Raw genomic sequence first — 24,463 nt, forward strand, 5'->3', positions numbered from 1 at the left:
TATCTATACCTATAAGCCAATTCCCCCAAAACAGGCCTTTAAATGCCATTTTTAAGCCAACAGCATCCTGTAAGATACTGAACACCATCAACAGCTTCTGAAGCCAAAGAGGCTGGATGGGAGGACCCAAGACAGACCCAAACCTCAGTAGCAGACAAAACCATTCAGCATCCATCAGAAGGGAATCAGTGCCATACATAATCAGGCCTTTGATGTGCACAAATTAGACAGTCTCAATCACTTGTAATTCCTCTGCTAGGCTGAAACCCGTTTAGAGGCATGCACATTTTAGCCTCCTTACCCACAATAGCAAAAGCAAAATACCGAAGTGGCAGAATGGTGAGAGCAAGATGATTTATTGTGTAGTGAAGAAAAGGTTCATTTCCATTGACTATTCCCTTGCGGGATTTAGTACAATAAAAAAAAAAGAAGGACAAATGTACAAAACCAATCTGACAAGAAGGCTCTAGATGAAGTACATTCAAAGCATTTGCAAATGATGCCGCTAGACAGATGCAGGAAGCAAACTTAATCAATTCCTCTTTCAGCATGGACTGAAAACAGATTATCTATCCACAAACAGTATTTTGTGTTTCATCTCTGAAACGTCTGTAATTCTGCCTTTCACTGCATATGTCTTATTCCATATACAGATACATATATGTATTCCATACATAAAAACTCCATGGTTTTTTTCTCATAGCCAGAAAAAGGATTCCTGAGGCTAATGTCTAACCCCATATTATCTGAAAGCAGATTTTATTTTTACTTCCAATTTTATGCAGACCACACTCAACCCTGACCCAGAGAAGCCAAAGGGAGTTTAGACATCAACTTTAATGAGAGCTGGATTGAGTCCAGGATTGTTCAATCCTCTATGCTAATTTATTCCTAGGAACGCATGGACTTTGCCAGTTGTCATAATAGCTCCTTCTGGAGCCCTCTTGAACATTCATAGATATATCTTCCTCATCCAGAGCATCCTTGTATTTACAAACATAAAAAAACATATATATGACAAGACATCAGCACGAAAGAATTCCTGAAATGTCGCAGGTCTTGATTTTGCTCCACTGAAGTCCGTGAGATCTTCCCCACCAGTCTGAATTGGAGTAGGACCAAGTACTTACTGAGCAAAGGAAACATTCTCAACAAAGCAAAACCAGCATAGAGAGTTGTAATCAAAGGTAGGATTGACAGACATGGTAGTTAGCAGCCTGCTTTGTCTGGAAACAGCTGATATGATATATTAAGAAGAGACACGTCATTCATTCTTACTTAGGTAACATTCCCTTTCAATCAACAGGAGTTTTGCCTGAGTAGTATGACTGCAGGATTTCTTGCATGTTATCAAGCGTATGTGAGTAAGCCAAAATATACATCAGTGCTTAGGAATCACATCTGCATATAATGCCCTATAGTGTGCATGTAATACAAAAATAAAACCTTGTGGAGAAAATGTTACTCGTGTTAACCTGGGTATAATCCCAGAGTAACTCCCCCAAAGTTAGAAGGCTACTTCAGATTGTCAGTAAGGTTACTGTCAGCCATACAGACCCCATATCAAGTGATAAAGATAATACATTTGCTTGTTAATACATAATGCAATTTAATATCTAATGCTTTACACAAACAAAATAGTACCTCTTTCTTATTCCAAATAAATTGTATGGATCCCATGTATTGGTGTCCTTGCCTTAAAATAAATGTTCATAACTGGTATGAAATCCATGTATGTGTTTAAAGTATCAGTGAACTGAAGATTTAAGGATGAGCTGAAGGCAAATCCCAAATTTTGACGTGAAAACAAAGGATTGGTTTTATTTTGTGTGTCAAGGGGGAAAAAATAAATATGTGGGGAGGGAATGGGAGGAAACATGTTCACAGATATAATAAATACTTATTCTGATTCAAGAGCAAAGTGCGATGTAGATCTTTCTAGTTAAACAAAAACAACCCATAGGATAAAGCCGTATATAGCCACAAGACTGCTAGTGGTCAGCATAGGAAAATAAATACAAACACACTGATTACTTTTTCTTAGCAGCAAAGGTCGTTAATCTACTGGCCAATGTGACAGCTTCACAAAAGTCCTTATTGTTGGGGGGGTGGGGGAGTTAACCCAAGAAATAAACTAATCAAAGTTTTGCAGGGGTCTACAAGGTACCATGCCTGTAATTTTACTTTCAGGCTCTGCCCGTTTGTGAATGTAGCTACACCAGGATGAGTTTCCCCTCAAGCATTCTGAATCCCTATAGACACAATTAGTTTAATAAAATATAGTCAGAATCCGACCTGTTTTGGGCTGGTTTCAACTCTTAATCTATTAGAAAGGTGGGAGTGTTTTATACATTTGTGATTAGCCATTTTCTGGGTTAAGGGGGAACCACTATGGGGTGCTGTAGTTGGGGAGGCAGTCTTTGGTTGCTTCTGGGAAAGGCCACATCAGGACCCTTGCAGAGAACAAGAGCGTCCCAGTATGTCTCACTTCCTCCCAGTTAGGGCTGCCTTGCTTCCTGCCTGGGAGGCGTGTCATGCCTGCTGCTGTTGCTGAGTCCCAGTCCCTACATCACACAAGGGAGCAGCAGGGGCAGAAGAAAGGTAGGGGCAAAGCCCCTCGTGTTGGACTTCTCAGGATCACAACACTCATTCCTGTGTCCCGATACAGAAAACTGGATGGATGTAAGGGAACTGATGGGATTTGGGCTAGAAGGGAAAACTCCCAAGGAGGTAGTGAACATTTGAAACTAGACAATATCTTATAAGAAAAAATTCCTCTTTGGCCCCAAGCTCTGGGCTAGACAACATACCAACACAGGGCTTCCACCACTCTCACTTTATGAAGCATTGCAGCCTAATGGAAATACTGTGCTTTCATCTACAGTAAATGGGCAGTTCACCACAGTGCAGCAATTGTTGTGCGGAGGCAACAGGGTTAAATTTTATCTACTGCCCAACACCCTCGCATAGGGGTGAAGCCTTGGTGTCACCATATGGAATAAGGTTGAAAAGAGGTCACCCAAGGGAGTTGCTTTCTCTGAAAAAGGTTGGGAACAGGGCATGACAGGGGCCTAGTCACAAGCACAGGGAGAGTAGATGCATGTGCTGCAAAAGCAGCTCTGTGCTCCGATTCCTGGGATCCTGTCCTCTCCCGCTCCAGCAAGGTCCCCTGTGCAAAATCTACTTACTGCGGCTTAGCAGAGAGGACCAGGGGCAGGCCCTGTACACAAGGAAATCCGTTACCACATTATAACATTAATCAGAAAGGAACAGGAGATGGCCACTTTGATTCTCCTCCTCATGGAGTATAGTCGCATACAAGATGCCAATGTAGTTGGCGTGTTCCTCAGCTTCTAAGGGGACAGCTTTTACTTCCGAGTGTGCAAGTGCTATAAGCTTTTGTGTTGTGAACAAAACAGATGTACAGAAACACTCTGTTTTTAAAGCTATAACTGTCTGCCAGAATGCAGGCAACAAGAAACAGATAAGGCTGATGACAAAAAAGGCTGTTTGCAACATGGTGCGCAGTGAGCCATACTCATCCCTGGTGAAGTTTCACTGAAGTCAATGGAATTACATCAGGTTTGAATTTGACCTACTGCCTTCTAGGAGCAGAGAGCAAGGTATGAGGTCCCCTTCACACCCTCCATGGCCCCTGCCACTCAAATGAAAGGAGTGGTGCAGCTCTGAATCAGACTCAAAACAGCAAAATATGTGCAGTACGTGCTGACCCTGGAACCAATGCAGTCTGTCTTTTATGAATGCTATAAAACATGACTGGCATAAGCAAATTCAACACAAGAATCAGGGAAGAGAATGGCAGCCTGGCACAGGTATAACCTTCATTATACCTTCCCCAGTACTACTAAAATTTAAAATAAAAGCCTTTCTTGGCTTGCCTACACAAGAGAGTCATTCACAATTAACCACTGCTGATTAACAGCATGTGCAGATACTCTTGTTCCCAAATAAGAGCCGTCAAACATGGAGCTAGCTCAGGAACGGCTGTGAATTGACATTCTGCCTTATTCTGAATTAACTTTCAAACGTAGGCAAATCTGAAGGTGTTGATGTTCACAGGAAAGAAAGACAAAGGAAAGCCAAGTCTGACATTGGGGGTGGGAGAAAGAGAAAAGTATGCCCAACACAAGTAGTTCCACTCCAGAGGTGAATTTCATGTCAACTGTATAACGTCACTCAGGTTTAATGTCAGTGAACAACTAGAAGCAGCTGAAATCTATTCTCCAAACTCCAGAAAATTTAGCTATTGATAACCTGGCTGTCTGCAGCTAATGCTCTCTTCTCCACCTTTCAGCCTCTACATCAATCCAGTAAGATGTACGGGGCCCATGGCTACTCCCCAAACCATTTCCATTGCACCCTCTACTGCTGCCCTATGTGGGGCCAGAGCAGCAAACTCTTTGCACAGGAAGTGTCACTCCGTCTAATTAGATAAACTCTTTTCTGATTAGCTTCTGTTGCTTTCTGGGCCCCAACCCCCACCTCCTCTTGTGGGTGATTTTCATGCAGGAGCATAAATGAACCCAGTGGCTCCTGCATGGCAAAGTCTATCACCAACAGAAGACCTGAATCCTTCCTCAATGGTAGCTGGCCGATGACAGAAAAATCTCTGTTGATGTGGCAGATCAACTACTCTCCTATTTCAAATCCGAGAGTAAAATCCTTAGTAGCTCTGAGGTCTAACTGGCGTACATGAGGGTGAGGCAAACAAAACCCACCCCTTCAAATAATGTACAGTATGCACCACCTCTTGACAGCCCCTGCAAGAGCAGAGTGCAATAAGAACATGCTGTAAGCTATACCAGGGGCAGCAGCCTCTTACACTTCCCTTCACAGGGAATTTTAGATAAGGAACCCAGCTAGGGCACACATCTGCAGGCCCCTTTACTGCCTCACCTCCAAGCTGTCCAGGAACCACTTACTGTTGAGAAATGCTGTGGTGCACAACTCCAGGCACGTGACAAAGGGTGCAGCCTTCTCACCTGCCCTGCCCACGTGGGAGAACCACAGCAGATCTAGTGTTTCTTGGGCTTTGCACACTCATGCAAAAGGGCGCTGAGGAAAACAGGGGTCCCTGTCCCCCTCTCAATGCAACAAAGAGCCTTAGAGAACTAGCAAACGAACATTAAAAACACTTGGTGTCCTGCAGAGCACACTCCTGCCAACTAGGATATAAAAGAAACCTAACCATACCATTACGTTTGCAGGTGTTACATGTACAGCTAGAGAGCAGACTCCTATCAAATGGAGCACAAAGCAGGGCATGTGGCAAACAGCAGGTGAGACAAGCTGCTCTATCTGCAAACTACTGCCGGGGCCGGCATGTCACTGTACGTAGCCAAGGTTCTCCATCTCGCTCCTATACCGCTGCTCCGACACCTTGCTTTTGTGCTGTTTGCTTTCTAAATGTTGCCGGAACTCCATCTCCTCGCTGGCCCCCGCGTTACACATGGAGCAGTAGAACTGGCCGCTCGGGGTGACGCACATGGCGAGGTCACGAGGGATGCGCTGGCGCGAACGGGGGTTGAAGTAGGGACCTGCAGAGACAAAGAGTCCGTTCATCTCCGAGCGAGGGGGGCTTGCATTTCACAGGGCCTGTTGGCGCTGCTTCTGTGCCACACCTGGGAGCGCCACCATGAAGCGGGCCTTGCCTCCTCACTCCTGTTCTGCACAGGGCAAGCCCAGAACGAGGCAACACAGATGCATTCAAGCTGCCATGAGTGCCCACTCCTACCCTGTAGCTTATTGCCATACACTCAATGCAGCTACACGGCCTCATTTCTAGGGTTTGGCACACGAGGGCAGGTGGGCTTCTTGGCAACACTCCTAGGTGCAGCACAGAGGCAATGCAGACAGGAGCTAAGTATTATGGGCAAAATGCTCAAAAGCAACTCTGGGTAAAAGCTATCCAGCAGCTTTAAATGACTTAAGAGCTAAAAGCCCATTTTCAGAAGTGATTAACTGCTCAGGATGGGCTTTACAAAGGTACCTGAGGATCTTTTTGATGGCTGGGTGCCTAACTCCTATTTAAGTCAATGGGGCCCAGGCTCCTAAGCACCTAGGTCACTTTTGGAAATGGGATTCAAGTGCCTAAGTCACTGAGGACTCTGCAAAACATCCTGCATCACTGAAGCCCATTTCAGCAGTGGAGGCAGCTTTCTGATCAGAGTCACCTCCCGATTTCTTAATTAAAAGTAATTAGGATAAGAAGATATTACAAGGAATTATTAAAAAAAAAGGTATTCTCTCGTTAACCAACATCATTCCAAAAAGATCAGATTAAGCTACGCCATACCAGGGGAATATGTTTGAGCTAATGAGTGCTTTTTACGTGATAAACAGCAATGAAAACACAAAAAACTTGGGCCACACACTACTCTAAATGATCCGAGACAAGACTAAGGGGCTGACTCTGGCCTTGTTTGGGCAGGGTCCAGGGACAAACTCAAGCAGCTATAGGAATCCTTCTTTTTAAAGTTTGCTCACGACCCTTTCATATATCTTGTGACCTGCCTTTGGGTGATGACCCATGGGTTGAGAAATGCTGCCCTAGATGTTTCTGCATCACTGTCAAGGCTATCTCGGCACTAGGTGCAGGCTCCTTTGAACTGGGAGAACTTCTGGGGACATAGATGGTCGGGCAAAGTAGCCCCAGCTCAGCTTAGCGTCTCTCCCTGTTCCTAGATCAAAAGTTCTTTATAAAGGATTTTACATGACATCTAAGTGCTCTTCTGCATCACCAAAGCAAGAAAACAACCCTTCTCTGTTCTGGGTTTGTGCTCAGAGGGTGGCAAAATCCATCTCTGATACACCTGAGAAAGTGACTTTAGGCACAGATGGCCTTGGAGGCTGGCTAGCCTTTATCATACTAGGCAGTGTGAGCATCATTGCAGGTTGATGTGGTACCGCAGGAGTCAAAAAGCTGGGCCCCTTGCCAAGAAAAGAGGGCACAAGATTGCCATCCCTTAAAGCAGCAACAGAGCAGGGCAGATGGCAAATTAAGTTACTAACTGAGAAACTGAACTCAGGAACAGGCTGACAAACCTGACAACTTCACCTGCTAAGAGGAGCAAAACCAAGCAGACAGGTGGAGTCCATGAGAGCTAGACAAAGCCTCCACACTGTGATTCACTTTTCCTTTGTGAATTCCCTCCCATCCCCCCTGAGAGCAGCCCCGTCTGCCCAGAGCTCAGGTAAAAGGGCTGAGAGAAGGCAGAAGACTCTGCTGCGGGAGCAGTGACTGCAACCCTCTGTTCCACCCTAGGCTGAGAATGGCTGCCTGCTCAGCCACTGCTGTTACAATAATACAGATGGGGTATTCCAGTTTGGTCTGCACCCCTCCTACGCTTCCTGGGGACTTAAAGGGCAGCAGTGTTTTCCACCAGTCCAGAGATCTCAGCCGTGCTTGGCACTCAATGCTGAACTCCCCTCCAAAGTAGATCCAGCTGGAAATGCATAACCCGTGTCACTGGGGCTGTGGAAAAAAAGCAGCCAGATGTGATGCTATCCGCACCCCTCCCTTGTGTGCCACTGGCTACAGAAAATGAGGTGCCTTAGCTATGCTGGACTGGAGGGCTCGCTGTCTTTCTTGCACAGGCCTTTGACTTTTTTGACACTATCCCTAGACCTAGGCACATGGACCCACTGAGCCCGTCTTTCTAATGCAGTGGTTCTCAACCTTTTTTCACACTGGGACCCATTAGCATAATTATCAGCTTGCCACTATCCATGACCCACAACCCCCTGACCCTGGCCCACACAGTCTCTCTCTCTCTCCCCACTCCTCTGGCTGCTGCATCCGGACCCTTCCCTCTCCAAATCCTGGGGCTGCTCTCACAACACTGCACGCTCACCAAGCTCCCAGCTACATGCTGGCTCCATCCAGGCTGCCAGTGTTGCACAGTTTTCCTGTGCAGGCTGCAATTCCCTGGGACCTCCCCATGACCCTTTACAATGCTCTTGTGACCCACTTTTGGGTTGCAACCCATGGGTTGAGAAACACTATTCTAATGCATTCCTATGCATAACCCATGGGCCTGACAGTTCTTCCAGAGGCTGCCTGCCCTGCAGTGAGAAACAAGGATCAAAGGGAAATTTCATGGAAGTCCTCCACATAATTTTCCCTGACAAAGGCCTGTCAGCCAAAGAGTCCTAGAAGTCTTTTCCTTCACCACCAGAGAAACTTGGGGGTCCACAGGAAGGGTCCCTTAATATCTGCCTGCTTGACCAGCCAAGGCCTCTACTGGCTTCTCTTCCCTAAGCAGCACTGGTAGAAGCAGAAGCCACACAGTGGACCCAGAAGAAATTCATACCTGCAGAGATACGTAGACGAAAGGGGATGGTCTCCACTGCTCCCTGCCTTCACACCCCTAGACCCACCCCAAGAGTCATTTTTTCAGAGAGACAATCATCCACAATAATCCCAAGGGAACTAGATAACATGCTGCATCAGAGGTACATGAGCAGGGACGTGTTTGTAGGCAGAGAACCTGCAATTCAAACCCAAGAGGATCAGGTCAAGCTAGCTCTCAGTCTTCTATTAGTCCTCATTTACTGAGGCCAGTTGGTAGCCTTACTTGAGTGAGATCATCTGGTCTGTGTTTTGATAATAGGATTATACACCGACTTTCCCCTTAAACCTTCCAAGTGCTTAATAGACAGTGGACCAGATCTCCCAAACCAGCCTGGCACTGTTGCATCTCTCAGGTTATATGAAAAAGCTGGATGCTGGCTGTAGCTGACCAACTGAGAGCTTCCCAGACAGCTCCCACGCTTGCTGCCTGCACCCTGGTATCAGCATTGAGAGCACTCCAGCGGAGGAAGAGATGGGCTGGGGGTATTCTGGGACATCATAGTTGTGTGTAGCTCTACTACTCCACTGCTGCGTAGTCCCTTATGCTGAGGTCAAGACCAGTACAGAATCAAAGTACCATGACTGGCTCTCTAACCTCCTCTACAAGGACAAGTGGAAGCTGGATATAGGAGGGACTAAAAAGCTATGGCTGCCTATACACATGCTCGGAGGTTGGGGGTAGGAGGTGGGGGTAAAACGGGTTAATTAGTGGTTCCCGGGCAGCTACTTTAATTAAAACGCCCCACTGCCACATGTATTAAACCTCCATGTGTTTAAAAATGGCTGGAGGATGCTTTATCTAAACCTCATTCAACAAGGTTTAGTTAAAGTGCCCCTGCAGCCATTTTAAAACACACAGGGGTTTATGCACATGATGCTGTGGCGACGCTGCAGATTAATCATGTCTGCTCCAACATGTTCTAATTAGAACGCCAGCCAGTACATGTACAGGCAGCATTCGTTCTCTGGTAGTGGTCATGCGAGTTGTGATGCAAGTGCACATGGGGTACCTGTGTTGTTCTGAACTGTGTACACATTTCTTCTATTCTGCATCATCTTATACTCGTTCCCTTCTTTCCGTGCCCGCCGCTTGCCCACATCTGACGTCTCCCTGAAGGCGAAACAAACACACGCAGCTCTGTTTTAAATCTCTTTGCGATATATTAACAGAGACTGCCAACGTCACAGCCACACACGTTCTGACCAGCCTCAGGTAGAGGTTGAACAATACCTACGAGAATGAGTTATTCTGCGCTTCTGCCAGACGCAGCCTCTTGGCATGATTCTTTCCTTGGTAGTGAGCCTGGGCCACAGCCGGGGAACTGAAAGAGGCATCGCAAAGCTTGCAGTAATCGTTCTCCGTGGCCAGGATCACTCGGCCGCCCGGTTTAGAAGAGCCCATCTAGCAGCAAAGGAAGGGAGAGCATCGTATGAACAGGGCTTATGCTTTGACATAACAGGGCCATGCTGACCCTAATGGTGACCTCACCGAGCAAGCCAAAGGAAAAGCTAGGGTTAGCACCCAGCAAGGGTCTCTACACACTGCTCCCCAAATCATTCCAGGGCACCAGCATGGAACCGTGGAGGGTCTGCAGATCTCCTAAAAGCTAAGGTAACCTGCACCAATATACTGGCTCCATAACTTCCTGCTCTCCCTTCCAGCTTCCTTAACTGCTCCTGATTTCCCACCCTGCACAGAAAGGTTATTTCACAGCACAGACGGAGGTCTGCTGAAAATGTAAAGCAGCTTTCTCCTCATGCCTACAGCACTCTGTACTTCCAGCACACCTCATCCACCTAAGAGCCCTTCTCAGGCTGCAGAGAAAGCAGTGAACAGTGGTGCCAAAACATCTGACTTCCCTTCTCCCAATTTCCCATGATAGCGGGAGACCTGTAGGCAGATTTCATAGAATCATAGCAAATTAGAGTTAGAAGGGGACCTCAGGGGGTCATGTAGTCCAACCCCCTGCTCAAAGCAGGACCATCCCCAAATAGATCATCCCAGCCAAGGCTTTGTCCAGCTGAGTCTTAAAAACCTCCAAGGATGGAGATTCCACTACCTCTCTGGGTAACCTGTTCCCGTGCTTTACTACCCTCCTAGTGGGAAAGTTTTTCCTAATATCCAACCTAAACTTCCCTTGCTGCAACTTGTGCCCATTGCTCCTTGTTCTGTCATCTGCCGCCACTGAGAACAGTCCAGCTCCATCCTCTGTGGAACTGCCCTTTAGGTAGTTGAAGGCTGCTATTAAAACCCCTTTCAGTCTCCTCTTCTCTAGACTAAATAAGCCCAGCTCCCTGAGCCCCTTCTCAGAAGTCCTGTTCCCCAGTTCCCTAACCGTTTTCATTGCCCGCCACTGGACTCTCTCCAATTTGTCCACATCCTTTCTGTAGTGGGGGGTCTAAAACTGGAGGGATGGCCCAGCCCCACAGCAGCACATGAACTCCTGGTGCACTACTGGATGCCATACGGTCTTTCTACTTAGACTGCAGACTGATGGGGCAGTGACCTTCTGGATGTCACTAAGAACATGGTGCTTCCCAAATAGATGCTTCAATCAGCCACATTGTCAGTGTCACATTTTCTAAAGTGTGGTTCTTTCAGCCTCTGTTTTGATATGTGCTGTTAGACACACACACCCATCACCCCATAGCATTCATGATACAATATGAATGCTTTGGTATGAGCTGGCTCATGCTTGGCTTTCTTGTTGCTGTGAAACAGTTCCTCCAATTAGGAAAGCCAGGCACCCCAGCAATCAAGAAGTGGTATAACGCATAATGTACAAGGGATGGAGCAGATCTAAGGCCCTTTGAAGTTAACTAGACTTGCACCCACTTCAGCAGGCTTCAGATGAGGTTTTATTTGCATGTGATCAGGTCTCCCTCTAGTGGATAGCCCCAGGTGTTATAACCTGCTACTTATGTTCAGGCAAATGTTCCTTCTCTTCTCCTTTGAGTGGCAGAGGCCTCTACTTTTGATGCTAAAGGCTGAAGCTTTGATGACTGCTGACCATCATGGAGATGGCTAGATGTAGAAAACTAAACTTTTCTACATAGGCATCTTGGCTCAATTCACTTGGATGCATGAGAGAGAGCTATGTAGTAGGGCTGTGCAAAGTGGGCAGTATTAGATTCAGATTCAGCCTGATTCGGAGAACAGCGATTTGATTCAAATCACAGTCCCGATTCGATTTGGCCAAATCTGAATCTGAAGATTCAATTCTGATTCAGAGAATCAGCGATTCGGCCACAGAGACAGCTTTATATGTTTTTTCTATGTACCTCGAGGACCATAAAAAAGCTGCCTGTGGCTGAATCACTGAATCTCTCCAAATCAAATTGGAGGCTTCCGATTCAGTTCGGAGAGATTAACGGGTCTCCTGATTCGATTTGGAGATTAAGCCACTGAATTGGGCCAAATCTCTTCCAAATTGAATCAGCAACTAAAGCTTCACGCACCCCTGCCATGTAGCCAGAGGATGGCACCCAGACACACAGGAATCCAATGTTACAACGTTGCTGTGTTTATCCAGGGCTTTAAACTGCCATAATGAACAGCACATGTGAATTACCCAGGAATCGGGGGGATTTAGCGTTCAGAATTAGATCACTGCTTCCCCGAGGTCAGTACCCTGCATTCAGGAGGGGTTGGTATCAGTTGCTTAAAGGGAAGTCACAGGCATGCACCATCCCGAGAGCACCCTTACCTGCCCTGCCCTGTGATGTGATATCAAAGTACCCTTCTCACAGAGGTTAATGCACATGTAACCCATGCCTTACCTGAGCTGGAAGGGAGACAATCTGAGGTGTGACAGGCTCAACTGAATTGCTCATTCTGGCAGAAGCTGGACAACTATTCGCAGCATAGTAATTCCGAAGTTTCTTACTATGGTTTTTCCCCTGGAAATAGAACTCAAATTAACCACTCTGCGGGTGATTAACCACTCTGGTCCCACCTGCATCAAGCAGCATGAGACTGAATTACGGAGCTGAAATGTAAATGCTGTCATGACAATAACAGCTTCAATAAAGGGTCTGATCCTGAGAAGGGCTGAGAGGATGGTGCTCAATGTCTCTGACAAAGGTAGCCGGATTGGGCGCCTTCTTAAAATCCCTTTCATAAAGCTAATGCAGTAAGAGGGCTGTATTGAGTCTAATCCTATTAACACATCCCTTTGTCTTTTGTTTTTCGCATAGGTGTGTGTATGTTCTATTAAAAAAAAAAAAAAAAAACTATAAACACACTCCAAAAATGCATGACCAGGCTACTGATAGCACATTTACAACCTCTTGAAACTAAACACAGGGCAGCACACATTTACAACAAAGAAATAAAAGAGGGAGCCAATTAGACAAGATAATAGTTCATCCTGGTCTTTTGACAAATCTGAAATAAGTGGACTGGGAACCTCTCTCATATACATACACACTTCTATATATGTGTGTGTGTGTGTGTGTGTGTGTGTGTGTGTGTGTGTGTGTGTGTGAGAGAGTGAGAGAGAGGTTTCTCTATACATCTAGAAAGTGTGTGTGTATAATACAGATACATAGATATGGGAGGAGCAAAGTATTCAAGACTATGGGTATGTCCACATTTTAGTCGCTGCTTTAAATTAGCTTAGGTCTGTTAGCAATGTAGCCACAGCCATATGGCAACTCAGTGAAAGCTGCAGCATCCACCCAAGAAGCCGAGTCAATACACAAGCAATTAGTCTATGCTGAGCTCTGTGCAACCATGGCAACACTACCAACAGTACCAAAGCTACCCAGTTTAAATCTAGTTCAGGTTGTCTATATGAGCTGTAATGCCCAAGCAGACAAACCCCATGATCAGCTTCAAATGATCAAGTCTAGAAACTGCCAGAGGTGGACTGTTCCATACGAGGATGTTCTCACCAGGCTGAAACACGAGAAAAAGGATGAAATGTGGTGACCCATACCATGAACCACAGCAAAGGTAATGTCCATCAGGGTATAAAAGCCAGCCAATCCAAGCCAGCCAAAAACTCGCTGCCATTTAACACACTCCAGTTTATGTAACAGGAGTCCTGATCCCAGACAAGATTCGTTCAACTGAATCAGGTCATATGCTTGGTTGCGTTTGGTCCAGGAGAAAGATGTTGTTATTTCACTTGATGTAGGAGTTACCAAGAACTTAGTGGTCAACACATCTAAGGACGCGTCCAGATGAGCGAGGTCATGCAGTATGTGGCACATTTGCGGCGCCACATACAGCACAGCCCAGTGCTCTCCACGCTGCAAGGGCATACTCTCCGAGTGCGAGCTGCTCCATTTTTTTTTCCCCTGCAGATTTTTTTTTGACCTCTAGATATCCAGAAGGAAAAAAAAAACCACGGGAAAAAACCCCAAACAAACGAAGCAGTGCACACTTGGGCAGCATGTGCTGAAGTGCAGAGCCGGGCCACCCGGACCCGCACTGCAGCTGCTGGCCAGGCTCTGCCCAGCAGGATCACTGTGGCTACAGCCCCGGGAGGCCCCCAGATAAGGCTGCTGGGGTCAGCCCAGTGCTGGCCCCAGCCTCCTCTACCCCACCTGAGGTAATTTGCCACATGCCAAAGCATGCGTGGCACAGGCGTTCCCCAGGGACAAGTAGCTGCGGTGCAAGGTGCACACTGCTACTTGTCCCCAGGCAACCAAACATCCATGCACATCTGGATGCACCCTATGTGATTCAACTGAATGTTAAGTGGAGCAGGGGTGAAAGTATATTTAAGGCAAAAATAACTTTTCTATAATGGTTCTTTTCTACAGTCCTTATTACCCCAAAGAAGAGGACAAGCCTATCATTTTCCTGCATAGCCCAAAACTATGTTGTGGAAACAGGGCCACAATTACTAATTCAACGTTTTATTGCAAGTATCAGGATATTTGATGCTCTATCTAAAGTCCCCATTCCATGATTTAGCTGGTAATCAAGCAGCTTTTATTTCCAATGTCTTACCTTTTTAGTCATTATGGTTGCAGAGAAAAGCTTGAAAGTATGAATGTTAGTGCTCAAAAATTAGTCAAATACAAATAACAAAAATAGTATTTTGTTTAATCTCAGGATTTTTTAAACAATCCCATGATTTTGAGAGCCTACTATGTGATTTCCAAGCATCTGGAATTGGCAATCCTGCAAATGATTCAAAACATCTCCTTTAGCACAGAAGTTCCCTAAAACAATTGCATTCATAGCTCATCTTTTCGAGGCCTTAACCATGGGGGGCCTTGAGATCCCTTCAAGGGTGCCATGGGGTGTCACACAAAGTAGTGTTGTTAAGTATCCAAACAAGATAAATACAGAGGTTTCAGAGAGGAATCCACAGTGGCAAAAAAAAAAAGTCTGACCTGTTATGATCTTTCTGAGTTCTTGCAACAGAAGAATGGGTCTACTGTACTATCCTTCTGTACTCAAAAAATAAGTGAAACGGATGAGCTGGCATTTTCTGAGGAGTGCCTTGAATCTATTAAGTGGTGCCTCAAGTCTATTAAGCAACAAATGTTGAGAATCAGTGACTTCAGCAAAGTAAGTTCATAGATTTCATAGACATAGGGGCTGGAAGGGACCTCGGAAGATCATTGAGTCCAGCCCCCTGCCCCAGGGGTAGGAAGTCAGCTGGGATCAAAGGATCCCAGCAAGATAAATGTCCAAATGTCTCTTAAAAGAGTCCAGAGTAGGTGCTTGCACCACCTCCGGCAGCAGTCCGTTTCAGACCTTGGGGGATCAGACAGTAAAGAAGTTCTTCCTTATGTCCAGCCTGAAATGGTCTTGGAGAAGTTTGTGACCGTTTGACCTTGTCACCCCTTGAGGAGCTCTGGTGAACAGGCGTTCCCACAGATCCTGATGCACACCCCTGATGTACTTATAGGCTGCCACCAGGTTTCCCCTGAGCCTGCACTTTTCCAGGCTGAAGAGTCCCATGGCTCTCAGCCTCTCATCATAAGGCCTGTTCTCCTGCCCCCTGATCATGCACGTGGGCTCTCTTCTGGACCAAGTATTTAGTTGAAAAATACCAAGTATTTTTTTCCAGAGAAGCTTCTAGGAAGTTTCTTCTTCTTTTTTTTTTTTTTTTTTTTCTCCAATTCCCCCTTAAAATAGTTTGGGTTTTGTGATGAAAAAAAATGACATCCAAAATATTTTTCTGTTTGGAAAATCATTTTTTTGGTCAAAAAAAAAAAAAAAAAAAATTCAGGTTTTCCTACCTGGTATTTCTGCAAAACACTCAAAAAATTTCGACCCAACACGAAATGTTGTTTTGGTCAAAATGTAATATTTTACTGGAAAGCAATATTTTTACATAAGATTAACCATCTCTACCCTCAATTTCAAACAAGGCGGAAAAAATGCTTCCCAGCTCCACATTGAACCCTGTAGAGCTGCAACAACCATCATCCAATGTCCCTTCTGGAAAGGACACCAAAAGAGGGGTCTTGATCTGTACCCCTTCTCCCACCCTCTCCATGTCTGGCAACTCTGATCTGGCACAGGACTCCCCATTTCTGGCAGGCTGGATCTCTGGGTTCACAATGCACCCATGAAAAGGCTGCTAGGCTTCCCGTGGAGCAAGCAATTTGGCTAGCTGTTGCCTTTTGCTCTCTTACCTGGTAATGAGCCTGGGCTTGCTGGGCTGAATTCAAAGTGACATTGCAAAGTTTGCAGCACAGGGGCTTACATAGTTCCTCCAGCACAGGATCCTGCTCCACTGCCTTTGTAAGCTCGTCCTCTTGTGTGCGCTGCAAGGAGGGCCCCAGGCCAAGAGATTTCTGCGGGGACAGTGGCGAGCTGGCTCTTGGCCGTGTGGCCACTGACATAGGAAGAGCTGAAGGCTTCTCAGGACGAGAATGAGGAGGCAGTCCTGCCTGCTGCAAAACAACCATTGGCCAGGAGGACCGCTAGCATAGTACAGCTGAAGGACGAAGAGTCTTCTTCAGATCTAAACCAGAAAGACGGAGATGCTCAAATAAGCAGTATAAGCATAATAAGTGTATGAGCAGGCACCAGCCTCACCACCATCACAGCAGCTGCTTTCCGTCCCTCCACAAAGCATAGCAGCCATCAACCTATTTCACCTGGGTTTACAACCTTTATGCTTCACTGAAGCAATGCAAAGCTGCTATAGCTCATCAGTAAGTCTGGTCCCAAATCTGTTTCATGCCAAGAGAAACTAATTGAAATCTGAGGCTTAGATGTTAACAAAGCTAGAGCCTCCTGCGGAAAATTTTAGGAGACTCCTAAGAATTTGCAATATCTGCTCAATAAGCTAAATGAAGCTTCAGCTTCCAGAAGGAAATATCCTTGTGCCATATGCCTGTTACTATATTGGGCCTGGAGCCCACCATTTTTTGTGCAGCAGCTCACTGCGAACTTGTGCAGAGCTCACTGAAACAGTGCTCCCACATGCAAACCATTGTAATTTTGGGGCCCAGGAAAGTAACCATTTCCAGATGTTTGAGAAGGGGCAGGCCTGCCCTGAGGAGCACACAGTCTAAGAATGAGCCATCACATAAGAAATAAAGGTATGTCACAATACCTGCTGTTACCGGATGTCCTGTGAATGAAACCAAACCTCGTTTGGAAGCAATTGTATAAGTTGGGAACAATGAACACAAAACAGAGCTCTCATAAATACCAGCTTTAAGACAGTATTTCAAAATGGACTTTTCCCAAAAGGAAAATGAAAGTGCATCACATCAATGCTATCTAGTGGTTAGAACAAGGGCTGACTTATCTCCTTGGCATCTCTGCCCAGCATGGCCTCTGTCACATGGGATAACCTTTGCTATCTGAAACTATACAATAATCAATGTTGGGTTTTTTTTTAGTATTGGGAGCTTACCCCATATTCATTCTTATTCAATTTATTTCAAAGTTAATCCAAGTTCTTAGGAAGCGCCTTACATTTCCAACAAGGAGTTCAGAGAAGCTCAATTAATTAATGTTTGTAAATCATGTCTAACATGGATTTACAAACCTCGAGATGAACATTACTAAGGAAATGCAAAGCGATAACATGATTATGAATCAAGGCAGAGACACTTTTGTTAAGAACATATTAGCGCCCACTTGCCAATAAACAGGAATTGATATCTGGCCTATTTCAAATTATAAGCTAAAATTACATTCCTGGTTGCCAGACGTATACTTTAAGCAGAAGGAGTTTAAATGCAATGAATCATGTTTACATTTGAAAATAGCCAATACCTCAGGTAAAACTGTCAAAAGTAACTTAGCAACCAGAACAGACTTTCAGATCCCAGATTTTCTAAAGGCATTTTGGTACCATAGGCTGCTTATACACATGCTCGGAGGTCGGGAGGGGGAGGGAAGGGCAATTCCCAGGCAGCTGGTCTAATTAAAACAGCTTACCGTCATGTGTATTAAGTCTCCCCATTTAAAAATGGTTATGGGATACTTTATCCAAACCTAAATTTGATGAGGTTTAAACAAAGTACCCCCATGGCTATTTTAATACACATAACGGGGAGGCCACGCTGTTCCACTTAGAATACAGAACAGACCTGATTAACTGAGTCTGCTCTGATGCGTTCTAATTAGAACATGAACAAGCATGTGTACAGGCAGCCAGAGACGCAGACAGGCATCCACTGGGTCTTACAAAAGCACTTTCTTGATCAAGTACCTAACTTCAATTAAAATCAATAGGATTAGGCACCTACCCTGCTTATAGGTATTTTTGAGGCATCCAAATACCTTAAAAAATTTAGTTCTCAGGAGTCCATGTCTTACTGAAAAAAATCAATGGAACTATTAAGCTCCTAAATCACTAGGCACAGCTCAAAATCTTACCTCTACAAGTCTTTTAGTATTGATTGAAGAGTCACGTCCCAGTCCTGCAAGTGGCTTGTTATAAGCAGATCCCTGAATCTATGAGGAAGCAATTGTAGAGTTGGAGCCAAAAATACTTTCAAAATATAAAAAATTGCAGGCATTAAATTTCTAGGGTTTCCTGAGCATTTCTGGTAAGAGAAATAAGAAATAAAGAAAGCTACAACAAGGCACGCACACACACACACACGTGCACACTCTGAAAACATGCCAAAAATAAAGATGCAAGCCTTGGGAAGTTTCTTTTATTTTCAAAGCCATTTTCTCCCGTCAAGGTGCTGTGTGAGCAATAAAGCAGTTGCTCAAGTTAAATTCAAATATAATCATAAAAACAGAAGAGAGCCTCATTAAAATTAACAGCTGAAACAAAATTGAGAGAGAACAAGACCGAAAATAAAGAGGGAAAAAAGGGAACAGGGGGAAAAGTAGTAACTAAAGGACAGAGTATGCTCTAAATCTCAAAGGAGGAAATGATCTTAAAAGCGGCTAAAAGATGAGCTAATGGATTACATGGTGAATTCTCTGCACCAGGACTCACCACAGTACAAACACTAATTCCTTTTAGCTTCAGATAGGATGGAGGAAATCTCAACAGGGTTGGTGGTGTCTGAGCACAGACCTTTATTAAGATCAAGCCCAAGGAAGAAGCCTCAAATATAGGTACGGTAAAGGACTGCACAACTGGCAAATGGTAAACCATCTCTGCTGTTAGGCCTTATAAGAGAGAAGTGCCCAACTGAGCTTCCAGGATACAAGGGCAGGGTTTGCTAATGTGAGGTTACACTGGGATGAATAAAGGTGTCACCTGTACAAACTGCAGCGCAAATGAGAAAGCAGTTTTGATCCCATGCAGTGTGTCAGGTTAGTCACCCATAAGTGGGTATGAAGAGGGCATGGCCAACTCCCTGTTTCTAATCAAATCCTAAACAAGACTGAGACTTCTTGTCATGATGAACTCTACCCAGAAACAATATCTCCATGTTCCCAGGATTGATGACAAAAACTTTTTAATGCATCCAGCTGGCAAGATACATCAAACATACCCCTGGGCCAGAAAAGTCTGGTGTCTACAGGGCAACAGATGGTTTCTAAATTGCAAATAGGGATGCAGATGTACATCTGGCCTCAGTACAACATGGGTGACAAGACAGAACTTTGAGGGACACCACCTTTCGGATCCTATATCATCACCATAAACCGACTCTTTTAGCAATAACTGGATGTAGACAAATTGGAGAGAGTCCAGCGAAGGGCAATGAAAATGGTTAGGGGCTGGGGCACATGGCTTATGAGGAGAGGCTGAGGGAATTGGGCTTATTTAGTCTGGAGAAGAGAAAACTGAGAGGGGATTTTGTAGCAAAAAGGATGGAGTTCAACTGTTCTCAGTGGTGACAGATGACAGAACAAGGAGCAATGGGCTCAAGTTGCAGCCAGGGAAGTTTAGGTTAGATATTAGAAAAAAAGTCTTGCTAGAAGGGTAGTAAAACACTGGAACAGGTTACCCAGAGAAGTTGTGGACTCTCCATCCTTGGAGGTTTTTAAAAGCCAGCTAGACAAAGCCTTGGTTAGGATGATATAGTTGGGAAAGGTCCAGCTTTGAGCAGGGGGTTGGACTAGACGGGACCTCCTGAGGTCCCTTCCAGTCCTCATTTTCTATAATGTCAGATCTAGACATCCCAGCCATGTTCCTTTGTTGTCTAAAGTCCATCAGACAGAAAGCTATTAAAAAAAAAAAAAACCAAGCCTGACCAAATAACTAGATGACCCTTGTCTACAATTGGCAGGAGGTCACTCATGACCTTAAACAAGTACAATCTCAACTCCAGGAGGGTCAAAAGGAGAACCGTGCAGGATGCCACTTAAGCCCAAGTCCTCCTTGAATTGAATACCCACAGCTTTCTCAATCATTCTCCATATGCAGGGTTTGAAAACTGGACAGAAGTTGACAAGCACGTCAGTGTCAAGAAATGGCTTCTCAAGGAAGGCTTAAAAACATGGACCTTTCCCTTTTGAGGACCATTGGTGGCAGCACAGTCACCAAGATGAAGAAAGGTGATAATCACAGGCTCTGTGCCACAGGGTATCCCAAAGGACAGGGATGTCAGAAGTCAGGTTGAAAATAACCTACCGCCTGAGTCTCTCTCAACCAAAAGACAGAGAGGGAGTATTTTAGGTCCACACTATTGCACTCACAAATATGTCCATGTACACGTAAACGAAGAGGCAAGCTCAGGTCATGAACCTGGACCATATCATACAGTGGAAACTGTGCACAAATGAGCAGACTGTGCACTGAAAGGCTGCATTTGGCTGCAAATTGCCCTAACTTTTCCAAGGGTAAATGCGCCACTATTTTGGCAGGTGACATTGCACTTAGGAGTTGCCTCTTATATCCACGGATTTACTTTTCACAGGCTAACACGTTCAGGTGTCTATGGCCTCAACTGTCCCTGAAGTGACTGAAGGAACTGCCAACTGGATACAGCCATCTGAACCAAACTGACTGCACACTATCCAAAAGAGTTTACCTGGCAGAATCCGCACAGAGAACTAAGACCAAGGACAAGTAATATCTTCTACCACCAGCTTGAGTGATTAATGCCTGCATAAATTATTTGTACATTAAATTCTTGGCTGGCTTTCACATTGAATGAATACAGACCAGTTCCAACACCTGTAGATCACCATTACATTAGAGTAGGCTCCATACACAGAGAATAGTGCTGGCATAGCAAGAGCACCAGAAGTTGAGCTACGACCTAGCATCTTTATGAAGGTCACAAGAAACCATGGAGCCCCAACCCTGTAGCCTGCAATGCAATGAGAAAAGGAATGACCTGACAAAGCACCAAAGAGATGGCTGACGTACCCAACAAAAATGACCCAAATAATCTTTAGACCTTTTAAAAAATTAAGTCTATCATACAATTGTTTCTATCCTGACCCACTGAGGTAAATTTAGAAGGGAAATCCATAGAAGTCCATGGCAAGACTTCTACTGACTAGGCCAGGATTTCCCCCAGAATCCATTATTTTCAATCAACATAACATTTGAAAATGAACTAGTTTGCCAAACTGGCCTTTTTTAATATTATCATATTGAGGGTAGAAGCCATCAGTAACTCAATTTTAGCATTAAAATGAGGTTGGTGAAACAATGCCAGTCCAGGTCTCTGAAAATGCCTTAATACAACATCAGATTGTACTAAATGTCTGCAGCAGACCTGATATTAGGAAATGAAAAGAAACCATATCAGTGCAAATCAGCAAAACCCAAAAATCAATCATGCTTTGAAGCCTCTGTTCAGGAAAGCTTTGCTCAAGGAATAAAGTTTTTTTTTTTCTCAGAACATACAGATCAGAGTATTTATTGATAATTTTCCCCTTCTCAGCCCAGTGGCTAGGCTTTAATATTCTTGCATCTTCAAGTCTGTTAAGAGAACATAAGCACTCAAAGTCAGGAGCACAAACAGCCTTACTTCTTCCCTTCTGCTTGTACCCTTTACTACACAATACTTCAATTCCATGTTCATATTCGGTTTCTCAGTAATAAACTATACTACCCTACACTTTTCCTGAACAATTTCAAAATCAGAGTATGATCCCCCTAACAACACTACTGAGTAGTTACTCACATGAGTAATCCCTCTGGGCCTTAGGTATACATGCAGCATCTATTTTTTTTTATTATTCTTTTATACTTACTCCCTGGATTGTTCTAGTCACCTAGTGAATCTATATCCCGGTACCAGCCAGAGCTCAGTGCTCCTGTTCTGTCCCAGCAAAGTACTAAGCTGTACAAGTCAGTGCGATAATGCTCTTTGACTTTTTTATATCAGTTCTCTTCTCTCTGCAAGGATCTTAAGTGTACCGCATGTATTGCACGATTTCTTTCTACTCAGTAGCACAGCTTACCTTAAATTCACTGTTCAAAAATCACAGATTCTGCTATCCTTATTCATGCTAAATAATATTGTACTCTATAGGTATTCCCATTAATTTTAGTTGGATTGCTTTTGGAACAGGGCACTAGTCACTGCGATCAACAGTCTCATAATCTGGCCCTGTAAAGCTAAATTAAATACCCATTTAGGTGACCTGAATGTGCCAGCAAAGTTTTCGTATTACTCTTTTGCAATCATAATGGGTTTGATTCTCCTTCATGCTGAATCCACTTTACACCAGTCTGGCAATATAAAAGATGCCTTAAATATAAATGAATAGATAAATATATAAATGTGAACACAATGTACTCCCACTTATGGCCTACTTATTGGTTAGTTGGTTTTAAAGACACATGTAAGAAAAAGAACCTCCCAAATATTGTCTTCAGTCTAGAGAGTCCTGGACATTCGCTCCACCAGGGCCACAACAGAGCCCATCTCTAGACCTTAAAAAAAGCGTCGTTTTCTGTGCACCTCCTCTACAGGTTAAGAGTTGTAAAATGTTTGTATTACATGATGAGTGATGAATGTGGCAGGTGTTTCTGCTGGGCCCTGTCTCATTCAGTCCACAACCTTATTAAAAACAGGCAGGTGTGCTTTTAGGTCCAACCTAGGGAAGGAGACAGAGCTACTGGTCTCCAGCGTGACTGGGGCATTGTGACCGAATGCCCCCCGGGTCTCACTGTCATGCCGACTGTTACACATCTTGCAGGCTGCAGTATACCTCCTACTATGTGCTGGTCTCGCTGCTCAGAAGAGCACAGAAGGATTTAGGCAAGTGAGCCCACATGTTTTCCACCTTTTGGAGTGGCCCTGGGATAATATCTAAGCAGTAGACACTGCACAGTCTGCAGGGACCACAGTTGTACCTAGCCTTTGCGTGAGCCACATGGGAAGAGGTGTTCATGTGTCCACTGTCGATACCTTATTCAGCTCAAAACTATGCCAGGCACAAGCTGGGCCCTAAACTGGAAACAACTAAGCTAGTCAAGCATGTACATGCAGCATGGTCTTCCTCAGCCATGGATTTTGCAAGCACGGTAAGAAAAGCCTTTGTGAAATGCGTGGTGTGCATGCAGGCTGCAATTTTAAAACCGGTCCAAAGTTCAAATCAATTATCTATACCATATTTCACCTGCTTCCAGCGGTTCCAGGGATGGAGCTTTTCAAAAAAACACCATCTTTTGTTTTATAAGGGAGCAAGTTGATTTCCTTTCGATCCCCTCATACTCCAAAATGACTCTCAAATCACCTCAAAACCCATCAATTAACCGTAGTCGAGATTATCCTGAAATCAAGGGATTGCTGACCACTCCAGAATGAACACAGCATTTTTCACTGAGACTTGCCCAATAAATGAACCTTTGGTCAGCGGCCATGCCTGAAAGGTGAAGTCTTTGTAAAGGTACGCCACTGAACACAAGGCAGCAAACTGGAGACACGGAGCGCGTGCAACTTGGGTGACAGAGCTCACAAACGGCACGGATACGAAAGGGGTCACCTAAAGGCAAAAGGCAAGGGAGCGTTTTGCTACATCTTGTATCACAACGGCACTGGAAATAACGGTGCAAAAACCTGACTCTACCAAATGTCTTCATGGGAGGTTTGCGTGCCTGAGGATTTGATTGAAAATCCTGCGCACCCCTTCCCTTGGAATGGCTGCAATTCAAGGGAATCCAAGGCGGCGATGGGGGTTTTGCATGTAAAAAAAATGCCTGTTTTTTTTTTGGGGGGGGGGGGGGGTTAACATGCAAAAAACCAAACACATGTAAAGAAACACACATGCAACCTGCAGACTGCCCAGTGCAGGGGCCAGGGCACCAGAGACACCCACTCCCACCCCTGGCACAGCTGAGCTGCCCATGCAAGCCCCTGTCCAGGCTGCTCCCACCGCTGTCATGCACTTACTGCAATCCCGGCAGGGGGTCGGAGAAGGGGTCTGCGCGGCCCCGCGGCCCCGCACACCCCCGGCTCGCGTCTGCGCCTTCTCCCTCCGCGATCCGGACACTGGAGCCGGGCGGCTCGCCGCTGGAGGCGAGGGGCTGGCAGAAAAGTCGGTCCAACCGGACACAGATGGAAACAGCTGCAGGAAGTGACTGCGGGAGCGGGGGGAGGAGACTCGGGGAAGCTGCCTGTAGCATCTCGGCCGAGGCGCATGAGCCCCAGCGCCCGCAGCCGGGAGCTGCCCCCGCGCCGCCCCGGGCAGGGCAGGGCAGGGCAGGGCGGAGGCGTGCGGGAAGCCGCGAGTGGGGCAGCCTGGAGGCCCTTTCCAGGGTGCCACCCCAGAAACCCAGG

The 24,463-nt window shown here is 45.3% G+C and overlaps 1 protein-coding gene across 1 annotated transcript; it reads right to left on the reverse strand.

Annotated features, from left to right (window-relative positions):
- Positions 1–340: 340 nt before the first annotated feature.
- Positions 341–24,260, reverse strand: ZMAT3 (zinc finger matrin-type 3). The gene is made up of 7 exons (XM_006268160.4): positions 24,077–24,260; positions 18,186–18,263; positions 15,980–16,311; positions 12,155–12,274; positions 9,610–9,776; positions 9,385–9,485; positions 341–5,558 (listed from the first exon to the last, which is right to left on the reverse strand). Exons 3-7 carry the CDS (start codon positions 16,253–16,255, stop codon positions 5,347–5,349), a joined length of 876 nt encoding a protein of 291 aa, XP_006268222.1. The 5' UTR covers positions 16,256–16,311; positions 18,186–18,263; positions 24,077–24,260; the 3' UTR covers positions 341–5,346.
- Positions 24,261–24,463: the final 203 nt, after the last annotated feature.

This window comes from Alligator mississippiensis, chromosome 7 (genome assembly GCF_030867095.1).
Source record: "Alligator mississippiensis isolate rAllMis1 chromosome 7, rAllMis1, whole genome shotgun sequence".
NCBI lineage: Eukaryota > Metazoa > Chordata > Crocodylia > Alligatoridae > Alligator > Alligator mississippiensis.

Bases quoted from the DNA above. Each gene is read 5' to 3' on its own strand.
- ZMAT3 (XM_006268160.4), bottom strand. From the start codon at position 16,255: ATGGTTGTTTTGCAGCAGGCAGGACTGCCTCCTCATTCTCGTCCTGAG. The intron at 12,275-15,979 runs GTAAGAGAGCAA...TTCTATTTCCAG, and splicing joins AAGCCCAGGCTCATTACCAG to GGGAAAAACCATAGTAAGAA. The intron at 9,777-12,154 runs GTAAGGCATGGG...CTTTGCTGCTAG, and splicing joins TTGTCTCCCTTCCAGCTCAG to ATGGGCTCTTCTAAACCGGG.